At 34.1% G+C, this 11,618-nt stretch overlaps 2 protein-coding genes across 2 annotated transcripts; one reads left to right on the top strand and one right to left on the bottom strand.

Moving 5' to 3' along the window:
- Positions 1–1,085: 1,085 nt before the first annotated feature.
- On the top strand, positions 1,086–7,647 carry LOC129949719 (4F2 cell-surface antigen heavy chain-like). The gene is made up of 3 exons (XM_056061348.1): positions 1,086–2,019; positions 6,038–6,225; positions 6,295–7,647. Exons 1-3 carry the CDS (start codon positions 1,672–1,674, stop codon positions 7,613–7,615), a joined length of 1,857 nt encoding a protein of 618 aa, XP_055917323.1. The 5' UTR covers positions 1,086–1,671; the 3' UTR covers positions 7,616–7,647.
- Positions 7,648–8,712: 1,065 nt separating this feature from the next.
- Positions 8,713–11,406, bottom strand: LOC129949724 (phenoloxidase-activating factor 2-like). Its single transcript, XM_056061355.1, has 3 exons — positions 11,267–11,406; positions 9,742–10,110; positions 8,713–9,677 (listed from the first exon to the last, which is right to left on the bottom strand). The coding sequence occupies exons 2-3, from the start codon at positions 10,093–10,095 to the stop codon at positions 8,799–8,801; spliced, it is 1,233 nt and encodes a 410-aa protein (XP_055917330.1). The 5' UTR covers positions 10,096–10,110; positions 11,267–11,406; the 3' UTR covers positions 8,713–8,798.
- Between the last annotated feature and the right edge of the window lie 212 nt (positions 11,407–11,618).

Genomic DNA, 11,618 nt, shown 5'->3' on the forward strand with positions numbered 1-11,618 from the left:
AAAAGTAAAAAAAACCTGTGAAGTAAAAATGAAAGAATCTATAGATGTCTTAAGACTAAGTCTAAATATCAAATTTACTTAAACGTAATAAGAAAGGCTGGTATTTAAAAACACATTTTAAAGCCTAAACTAAGTTTCTTTCGTTAGGGTAGAAAAATCGCAATAATGAATATACCATTGATTCATGGATCTTAAGTCCTCTATAAAAATTGTTTATTAAATTCTTAAAATATACCCAAGGACCATCCAGTAAAAATAAGGGGACACCCTGTATTAAGCTGAAAACTCAGGTTTTCTACGGTGAAATGGGGTAAATAAACGGATGTTACTTTAGATGTTATTCTAGAAAACATTTTTACTTTGAAGTGTTAAGTGTTAATTAAAAACTAAAATATAGTATCAATTTCTTAAAGTTTCCTTGAATACTTTACAAACTTGTATTATTATAAAAAAGTCAACAAACAAGATTAATTAACTTTTTTACTGCACTTAGTGCATTACTTATGTCAACCACGAATTGATCCATCTCAGCAAGTTAAAATCAATTTTTGAGTGCAAGAGTGTATTATGATTTAAAAACAAACAAACCGATGGTCTTCCCTCTATTAATGACTCATAAGTCATAAGTAATAAATTCTGTAATATTTGCATTCCGTACATGAAACTGATATCCAACTTAAATAACATTAAAGACAATACTTATGGCAACTCGAAAGCTTCATATTGCAGTTTGTCATTTTGTTTTCATTTTTGTCTTGTTTACTATGTTTTTATGGTGTTATATTTCTTATTAAAATATGTTTTGAAATACAAATAAAACAAAACCTCCGTAACCCGGAGTCAAAAGAAAACAAAGCAGTTTCATTTTAACACTTTGATTTTTATAAATCTCAGCAAATATTGATTGTTTCTTATTGACACTAGTTTGCCATCTCTACCTGGCAATGTTTTTTCGCTTAGCCACAAACTTTTTGCTTACCTAAACTTCTAACGAAAAAAAAATGTAGCTCATTCAGTAAACATTCTTTTGGCTATAAAAGATACATTTTTTTCTCGATTCGGCGCACAAAGTTCAACTTTTAGCTGAACTATCCATTTGTACGAAAAGTATTTGTTAAAAGGGAGACTTATTTTTGTATTCATTCATTTTCATTTTATATTGTTGTAAACGTCAGTCTGTCATGCTGCTCATTTTCGAAAGTTCATACATTTTTCATAGACTTTTTTATCGAGTTCATTTATTGAAAATTATACGGTGAATATACGGTTTCGATTGAATGGCCCTTAAAAACAAAAATCCCATTTAACAATTAAAATTAATCAATTTAAATTGAATGCAAACATATCAATAAACTCGCTTATGGATAAAAATCATATTTAAATTGTTTCATCAGCAAACGCGTTTCAATTCAATTCGAAAACGAAAAAGTGAAGAAGAATAAAAAAACCGCACGCAATTCAGTTCCATTCTTTTTTTACTTTGCTGAAATAAACTATTAATAAACTTTTGGACGTTCTGTTTCATTTTCATCTCAATAAACTCTTCTTTTCATCATTCGAGTGAGATCTTTAAAGAGTGTGTTTTGTATCGAAGTGAAAAAAAATTGTGAAAAAAAAGTTATCCAATAGATAATAATTGATTGATTGATTGAACAATAATAAAATTGAAATATGGGCATATCAACGGATCCTCCTTTGTTAGATGTGGAATTGCCATCTGCCCTCCTCGAATCGCCTTCTGTGTCAACATTTCTACCCGAAGAGGAGGCTTCAATGTGTCCCCTCCTGTCGACAAATTCTTCCACCCCACTAGCCTTCTCGCATCCCCTAACCCCAAGCGCCGACAATGACAGTAATAATTCCAATTCGGGAATTTGTGAAGATACTAAGGCCGAAACAAGTTCGTCGTCGGGCAGTAGTTCGGGCATCGGAATGGATGTCACAGATACCGCAGCAGCAAGTCTCTTCAATCATAACTCCTATCATCACCTTCGGAAGAACAACAATGAAGTGATGCAGGTCAGTCAGTCAAATAAATAAATAATTATCTTCATTTTTCAACTAAATATTTTCAAGTGTTTTTGACAGTTTTGAGATTTTACATTCGATGTGTATAAAAATGGCAAATGAAGGTCAATTGTGAAATTAATTATAATTCAAACCACTTTTGTTTTGGTTGAGAAAGATATAAAAGTGTGATGTATATAAATGCATTTTACGTCGTTTTGTATATTTTATAATATAATAATTGCAAAAACAGTTGAAACATGATATAAAGACGAACGACGCATTCATTTTTGATGGAAACTTTTTTTCTATTAAAGAATCATCATGTTTAGTGATTTTTGTGTTACTTAATACAAAAATTATATCTCCATTCGAATCAAAACAAACAGTAAAATTATAGTTTGGTTTCAGTTTCAGCGTTTAAACATTTTATTTTCCCCACGCGTGTTTTTATGACAAATTTGAAATAAGCTATGCATGAGAATTTCAATTTTATTGCTGTGTTAAAAAAATTTAAAAAACACGTCATGCTTTAAACGTCTTGTGATGTTTTTTTTGTTGTTTTAATGTTCTACCTCTTGAAAGAGGAACGTTGGTTGTAGTCCTAAAAACATTTTAAGTTCGGAGAAGGAACAAATGACTCTTATGTGAATCCTGGGGACTTGCCCATATATCGATTGTTTGAATTTAACAGATCTGTTAAAGAAGATATTGAGTTTTAAGAAGATACATTGTATTATGTTAATATCCCAATTTACATACACACATATGTATGTACATTTGTTTTTGTATGTAGCAAAAACATGCTTTTGTTTAATTGAATTAGTTTGAAACTTAAAGGTTTTGAACATAAAAACCTTAAATTTATTGGTGTTTTATATTTTTAAAAATCGTTTATTTTTTGTAGAGAAGATTTTTTGCGACATAATATATGTAAATATTTTTAAAATCTAAATACATATAAAATGATTTTTTGAGTTTTTGGTACAACTTGAGTAGGTTTTCACATTTCGACGGAAATTATCCCTTATGATAAAATTGTATGAAAATCAAATTTTGAATGCAATAACTCCCTAAAAGCGATGTTAAATATAGGAGCAGAAAATCAAAATATTTCTTTTATAAAACGGTGATCGAATTGAGAACATAGTTTTTACGTTCATGTGGCACCATCTCGTTGAAACTACATTTGATTTTTTAATGTCGATAAAAAAGCGACATGCAACATGTGTCTTAAGCAATCTTTATTGACACTAGCTTGACGTTTACATTCATGAAATGAAGTCAAGTCCGCAGAGAACCAGAGTCTATTGACTTACAGTTCAATCTTTCCTGTGTGCTAGTCATGGATGGAAGGGACCTACAGTTTTTATGCCGAATCCGAACGGCTAATTTAAGAGAGCATTTTTCATGACAAGAATTGTTCTTAAATAGTTTTTCCGATTCCTCTCAAGAGGCACAGGAAGGGATTGATCCAAAGACCTCAGGCATGACAGTCGTAGGCAACTAACTATCACGCACTACAAAACAGTGAAAAGTGAAATAACTAGTGTTTATTACTTTCTTTTTATTTTCTTGATTTTCAATCGTTCTTTATTCTTGATATTTTTGTATGACCAACCACGCCAATCTTTTTCAAATGGGATTACATCAATTTAACTTTTTGGTCTTTGTAGTCAAGCTATTGTCTTCATATCTAAGGAGAAATCAGAAATGTTTTACTGATGAGCGTTTATACTTACTTACTTACCTAAGGTGGCGCTACAGTCCGGGCCGGACCTGGGCCTCAACCAACATCTCGGTCCATAGCTAGCTATCTCCAGTTTCGCCCGCCAAGTTGGTAGAGGTCTTCACCCACCTGAGTGCTCCACCTGAGTCCCGGTCGTCCTCTACTGCGCCGCGCCGTCCCTCGGGATTGGATCCGAAGACCTTCCGGGCTTAAGCGTTGATGTCCATTCGCTCTACGTGACCCAGCCATCTAAGCCGTTAGAGTTTAGTTCTGCTAACTAGGTCAGTGTCGCTGTACAGATCGTCGTTATATCTTCTCCTCAATTCTCCATCTATGCGTACGGGACCAAACATCACCCGAAGAATTTTTCTCTCGGAGCTTCCTAAGACGCTCTCATCTTTCTTTGACAGGGTCCAGGCCTCAGTGCCATAAATGAGGACAGGGATGATGAGTGTTTTATACTTCTCAATTGCCTTCTGAGTCCAAAAAAGCAGCGATTTGCAAGAGTTATTCTTCGTTTAATTTCAGCGCTGGTGTAGTTGTCTGTGTTAATAGAGGTGCCTAGCTAGACAAAGTCCTTAACTACCTCGAAGTAATAGCTGTCCATGGTGACGTTTTGTCCAAGACGTCGTTGTTCAATGTCCTTTTTTGATGACAGCCTTCACTTGGTCTTGCCCTTATTGAACACTTAACCCATCTTCTTCGCTTACGTAGCAACGCTCAAAAACACTCCACTGACATTACGTTTTGATCTTCCAATTATGTCAATATCATCTGCGTATCCGAGTAATTGGATGGACCTTTGGAAGATTGTGCCTCTAGTGTTGACGGTTAAGTTTTGCACAATTCTTTCCAGAACAATATTTAAGAAATCTCATGACAGTGCATCGCCTTGTCTAAAACCTTTTTTGACATCAAATGCATCGGGGAGATCTTTTCCGAACTTGATAGAGCAGCGTGCATTCTCCATCATCATTCAGCACAAACGAATAAGTTTGACAGGAATGCCAAAACTAGACATTGCTCTGTAGAGCTCTTCCCTATAGATGCTGTCATACGCGGCTTTAAAATCGATAAAGTGATGGTGGGTACCAATTTGAAGTTTCTGGTTTTTTTCCAAGATCTGCCGTAGTGTGAATATTTGGCCAGTAGTGGACTTTAGTGGTCTGAAGCCACACTGATAAAGACCAATGTGGTTGTTGACGAACGGCTTCAGACGTTCACATAATACAGCAGAGAAGATCTCACTATCAAGTCATCGCCTGCTGCTTTGAATAGTTCCGCAGCGATGCCGTCAGCCCTAGTAGCTTTGTTTGACTTCAGTTTAGATATAGCTATCTTTACTTCATCGAGGTCGGGTAGGCGGAATTGTTGATCTGCGTCACCTTGGTTGAGTGGTTCTATCTCCCTTACAGCGAAATTCGGTTTTTCATCGCCACTATATAACTTGGAGAAGTGGTCTCTCCATATTCTCAACATAGACTGCAGTTCTACTGCAATGTTCCCTGATCTACTTTATAGGCTTCGGTTCGTGGCTGATACCCTTGGGAAGTTTTTTTTACCTTTTGGTAAAATTTACGAACGTTGTGACATCCCTCTATCTCCTCGATATTATTGCATCAATCTTTGGCTAGAAATAAATCTGTAACATGTTAAAAAACTAAAAATACAAATTTTACTGATGGATTTTACTGGTACCTATAACCGGCACCGAATTCGAAAACAAGCTGTTGAATTCAACAAACAAAGTTCATAATTTTTTCTGTTAAATAGTGGTGTGCCACAAGGTAATATATCTGAGCACAAAACTAAAATAAATGTATTATTGCAATTTTACTTCGAATTGCATTGGCTACTTGACAATAAAGTGCAAGATTTTCGAGTAATAGAAGCGGCTGTCCACACAAAAGTTAATTTCGTGCCAAAAATCGTTGTAACATAGATAAAGCTTTCGCTTTATATTGCTGACTTTATGAACTTTTGAGCGAACAATCATATGGTTTTGTGCAGAATTTACCTCAGACTATAGCGCGAGAAGTGAAATTAAGATTTTTTTTCCCTTTTCGGGCGCAAAAGTTAAAAAAGGTAAAATTCATAACACAGCATTTTTGATAATTTTCTTGTGTGATGCCTGACAAAAATCATAAACCAAACTTTTATTTTTATGCCCTCTAGATAATGAATTACAACGATTTGAAGGCTTCTTGTGTTAAAACAAAATTCTTTGTCATTAGCTTTCACAGAAATGCTTATTATTTTTTCAGTTTACGATTTTTTAATTTCAAATCCTTTTTCCCATAGGACTCTAATGGATTAGGCGTTAAAGGACACTTGGTCATGAAATCACCAAACGATACACCATCATTCGTCTCTTGGAATTGGCCACTCATACGAAAATGTACATTTTTCATATTCATGTCCAGTTTACTGGCAATGTGTGCTGTTGTTGTTGCAATGATTATTACACTGCCAAAAACTTGTAATCCAAAGTAAGTTCTATCAAAATAAAATTTAAATCCTTTTTAAATTAACAACAATCTTTAATTTAATTATTCTAGAACTGCTTGGTTCCGAGGCAGCGTTTTCTATGAAATCTTTCCAGCAAGCTATCAAGACTCCAACAACGATGGGCTTGGTGATCTTAGAGGCATAACAAAACGTATTGATTACTTAGCTGCTCTTGGAGTTGGAGCTGTTCGGTTGAATTCTATTTTCCCAACTGAACACTATCCTGATGATTTTAACAATGTAACATCATTGGTTAGCATTGCAACAGTCATTGGAAGCACAACTGATTTGCTGCAGTTATCGCGAGCATTGCATGCTCGGAATATATCGCTTATCCTCGATTTACCTATATTTCCATATCTCAAGCACTTGGAAGAAGCTAATGAAGCCAATTACACGGCTAATAGCAATGTAACTGAATCAGCGCCAATTGAAACCGATAACTTGATTTCGGTAGCGATTCAGAAGTGGATTGGACTTGGTGTTGATGGGTTCTACATTAAGGGATTGGAAATGTATACGAATGATGATAACCTTCTCAACAATATTGCCGAATGGAAGCACATCATGGGGCCCCAAAGAGCCCTGATTATTGATAATGAAGTTATTCAAAAACTCAGCACCGCCAAAGCGACTCATATCTTAACCCACGTCGATTTGGTCGATGTCCATCTGGATGTTGCAAATGGTACTCAGCAAGTAATGCAGCAGATTCAGTCAGCTTTAAAGGGAATTCTGGCTCCCAGAGAAGACGGGCCTTGGATTCAATGGTCAATCGGAGGAGTTGGGGAACAACGCGTTTCACGCCACCTAAATGGAAATGCTTCTCTCACTGCTACAATGATGCAGTTAATGCTACCAGGATCACCGAATATTTTCTACGGTGACGAAATCGCTTTGGAGAACGTCCATGATCCTCATAATGAACACTCAGAAACAAAACACTTGCATCATCTTTCAACTATGGAATGGTCAGATGCTCTAAAATTCACCAGCAGGGAAACCCTACCCTGGCTACCGAAGAGTTCATCATTTAATTTAGAAAATTTCGAGCAGGTATCTCGGATGATCCATCTGCGTGATCGATCTCCATCCATCTATAAAAATGTCATATGCAAAGCTTCGCAAAATATACCCAATACTCAAGTTCGAAATAGTCGAGATGATATTATAATAATCGAACGGATCTATCCGCGACGAAATTCATTTGTTTCGATTTCGAATTTCGGCGAAAAAATGGTGCAAATGGATATGACATCGATGTATTACAGTGGACATGTGATGCTCGGAAATACTCAAAGTGATAAAATCTACTTTGGGGAGTTTCAAATTGGTGGCATGGAAACTATTGTTGTTAGACTTGATAAATAAACTTTTCTGTTTAATAGTTATTTTTTTGCAAATTGTTGATGTTTTATTTTTGGTATTTTAAACATAAAAGATTCGAGTTTCGAGATGTAAGGTTTGGCACATCATGTTAGAAAAACTTCAAGCTTCTGTTTATATTAACGTCAGTAGTTTAATTCTTCTAAATTGATACTTAGAAAGAAGCAGTCAAGTAAGGGAGATATGTATATGTTATTTTGCTAAGGGTGGACATGAAATGTATAGACATTTCACAATAAGATCTTATATTCATTAACAAGATTTACGCTAATCTAAATTTGTTCCCTAGGACAAACAGGACAAACTTCAAATAAATCGTGTTAAGGAATCTGAGATCTTATTTCTCCGAATATGCTTGATATTTGTAGATATTTATTAAATCACTGAAGTTAAATCTGTCTACATGCGTACTTCGTCTATAGGTATTGTTATAAATCATTTTATTATACGCGTAAACAACGGGTCAAGCTCGGAACTATCTACCTGTGGGGTTTGACTTTGAGAAATACTCATGTCTTCAATTTTGGTTAGGTTTTTAATCGCTTAATTTAATTAACGAGGAATAAAATAAGAACCAAATCTTGAAATCGCTTAAGTGCAATAGACTAACTTGTATTTTGAAGAAAATTTGACGTACCCACCTCTAGTTTTAACTGTTAATTTGGACTCTTCGTTTGCTGATGAAATTTATTTGCGTAAAAAAGCACTTAAGGCCCAACTATAATAGACTTAACCGAGCCTTAGCCAGCTAATGTCACTTACCATAATAGACGTTCTGCTCAGTTTCGTTAAATTTCGCTAACTTTCGCGCAATTACGCAAAAGCCGTTTAAATGGCTCGAGCTTAAGCAAATGTAAAATTTGTTTAAGTCACTTGAATCCATTATGGTTACTTTTTGTTTTGACGATAACTTCTGATAACTTTTCTTTCGGTTTTGACATTAGCTTAATTTTGGTTATCTTTAATCTTTTGTCGATTTTGTAGGTCAGTTGGCCAATAATTTTAATTCGATATGGTTTTGGCAAACCAAATGTACTATTGTCATTGTGTTTTTAACTTTGCAACAGAAATAGACAGACATTTTATATTAGGTTTATCTTAATTATTTATTATAAATCATGCTTAATGTACTTTAGTGTACTGCCACATAAGACTGCTCAAAGACTCTCTATCGTGGGAGTGGCACATATTCAGAAACTCCCAAATGTTTCTTTTCAAGTTCTTCATCTATCCATTCACGGAATAGCGCAACATTAACATAAACCCCCGGAACATTTTCTTTTCCACATTCGATACCCCATGCCACAATTCCAGATTGATAAAATCGATTTTCAGCAGTTTCTATTGGACAAACCAAAGGTGAACCACCATCGCCTTCACATGTGTCCTTACCACGTTCACCACCGGCACATATAAAGCTTGGGTTAAGTTTGAAATAATTCCCCAAACGGGTTTTTCTCAAATTATCCTGACACACGTAACTCGGAACAATTGGAAGCTCAATTTTCTTTAAAATATTCTGATACTTTCCATTTTCAAATTGATCTTTTCCCCAACCAGTGGCAAAGCATTTTGAAAAATCAAAAACAAAACCAGGTGGTGGAAGACAAACGGTATTTATGTGTTGAGCCAAATCAAAGGGAGATTTCAGAAACAACAGGGCTACATCATTGAATAAGTTGTTCTTGTTGTACTTTGGATGAATAACCATTTCTATGACATCTCTGTTTTGATGGGGTTCTAACTCATTTTGTGTGTTCGTTTCCCATTCTCCAGCTCGTACAGCAAAATCTGTTGCTTTTCTACCAAATACACAATGCGCCGCGGTTAAGGCCACTTCAGGATGAATCAGCGATCCACCACATTGATAGATTTCACGTGTTGTGTCCGTATCGTCTCTTGCTCGTAATATCGCCAACATCCATGGAAATTCACCAAATTGAGATTCGTTAATTTGTGGTGATTCAATTCTATAACCAACACCATCTATATTTCGATTACCACATCCAAGTGAAACTGTTCTTGGTCGAACAATTGGATCTTCAGTCTAAAATGTTAATAAATTTCGTTTATTGTTGGTTGATAAAATGAGTAAAATAATGAAAACTTACAATACTCCCGGTGGAACAGCACTTTTCAAGAAATGGACATACAGGTTCATTCTTTTCGTTCAAAAAACGAGGATTGAAAATAGAAACATCACCATCTTCGTCTACTGTGCCTTCTTTACAGAGATATTCCTTTACGCACTTTTCACCCTTTTGACAAGATGTAGGAGTAGTTTGTGGTTTAGTTGCATTTGTGTTTAGTGTTGGAGAAATTGGTACTACAAATTCGGCGGGGTCTTTTTCTTCTAAATCACCAAAGACATCTTTAAGAACTGTTGTCAAATAGTCATTGTCTTCCGTACAAATACATGTTCCAATCAGGAGAACTGATAATGCAAGAATAAATTGTGCATTCATTGCTCGGGATATGTTCTGAAAACATTGTAAACTATATAGAATAAAACTTCATATGCAGTAAGCTTTATTAAATTTTGATTTTTAAATGTACTTGGATGTCTAAATCTTGATGACAATAATGGCTAGCCCAAAACCTAGAGTTATATTTGTATTTCTTTTCGATTGAAACTGATTTTTTGTCATTTTGTTGTTGAAAAAGTTGGTCTAGCTGTCGAATTGCTTCCACTTTTAAAACAATTTTTTCGAAATCGAATTAAAATAGAAAAGTCTTCCATGAGTTGGCAGGAAAGTGCAATACAAAAATTAGTATTTTTAATAAAAAATAAATAAATTTGCAATTTGACTTGTTATCAATATTGCACAAATAGAAAGCTTACAGTATTAATATTGAAATGGATCCAAATTGTAGTATGACTAATTTTACGAATTACTTTTTAGACACTTAAGGTACGTTAAAGATTCTGAAGTTTTGTACCTTGTATGTACATTTAAATTAAATTTGAGGCAATTTATTAGATTCGTGTTTTTCGTAATAAAAATATGAGCATTTATTAAATGATTGTTCTTAACTTTAAAAATAAACAAACAAGGTAATTATACGAATGGCTAATTTCTATTTTTTTTTAAAGCAAGAATAAAAACGACTTACTCACATTACAAATAGTCTAAATGGAAATGTTATTATTGGATTAACAAGAATTAGTTATAATTTTAATTACAAAAGTAAACAAAGATGATGTCAAACTGTAGGTCAAATATAGATTTATTATAGTTCTGGATTTTTGGGAGAAATATACAAGGAATTGAACTGATGGGTCTCGGAAAGAAACTGATAAGTACGGAAATCTAGTATTAAAGTTCTTTACAAAAATAATCGAAATTTGTCGTTAATTTGATAAATAGACACACTTTTCTTGTTGATCAAAAAAGCAACACTACAATGTAAACTATTAAACGACACATGGAATTTGATGGAAATAATGTATATTTAAATCGAGATTTTTTTTTACATATGGATTAAAAATCTTAAACATTTAACAGTTGTTGTTCTGTAATATGATAATGTTATTTAAATTCAAAATGTCAACTATTTACCTTGAAGCTCTGATTCGGTGAATTAATCGAGTAACTTGGTACAATTAGTTGTTTAGATGAAAAACAAATAACTTACCTATGAGAAGATTATCTATGATCCGATCGTTGCTAAGATTAATTTCAAACTGAAACCGCCTTTTTTATTTCCTAACTTCAGAACTGTGATATGATCGGAGTCAAGAGAGTAAAACAACTAAGTGCTGATGTTGATGAAGAGAGTACCTATATATCTAATTAAAATATGAAATTTTAATGTATACATAAATCTCGGGAATTTCCTTTATCTACAACTAGATATCCAAAGCAGTTTTTTTCATACCTGGGTTTTTATTAGGTATAGTACAATTAGTACAATGAAACATTGAAGGAACGTTTAATTTTGTGGAATGCATTTTTGAAGATAAAATGGTTTTTACCTATTGTCTATT

The sequence above is a fragment of the Eupeodes corollae genome, chromosome 3 (genome assembly GCF_945859685.1).
Source record: "Eupeodes corollae chromosome 3, idEupCoro1.1, whole genome shotgun sequence".
Classification (NCBI taxonomy): Eukaryota; Metazoa; Arthropoda; class Insecta; order Diptera; family Syrphidae; genus Eupeodes; species Eupeodes corollae.

Bases quoted from the DNA above. Each gene is read 5' to 3' on its own strand.
- LOC129949724 (XM_056061355.1), bottom strand. From the start codon at position 10,095: ATGAATGCACAATTTATTCTTGCATTATCAGTTCTCCTGATTGGAACA. The intron at 9,678-9,741 runs GTAAGTTTTCAT...TTAACATTTTAG, and splicing joins GCTGTTCCACCGGGAGTATT to ACTGAAGATCCAATTGTTCG.
- LOC129949719 (XM_056061348.1), top strand. From the start codon at position 1,672: ATGGGCATATCAACGGATCCTCCTTTGTTAGATGTGGAATTGCCATCT. The intron at 2,020-6,037 runs GTCAGTCAGTCA...TTTTTCCCATAG, and splicing joins ACAACAATGAAGTGATGCAG to GACTCTAATGGATTAGGCGT. The intron at 6,226-6,294 runs GTAAGTTCTATC...TAATTATTCTAG, and splicing joins CCAAAAACTTGTAATCCAAA to AACTGCTTGGTTCCGAGGCA.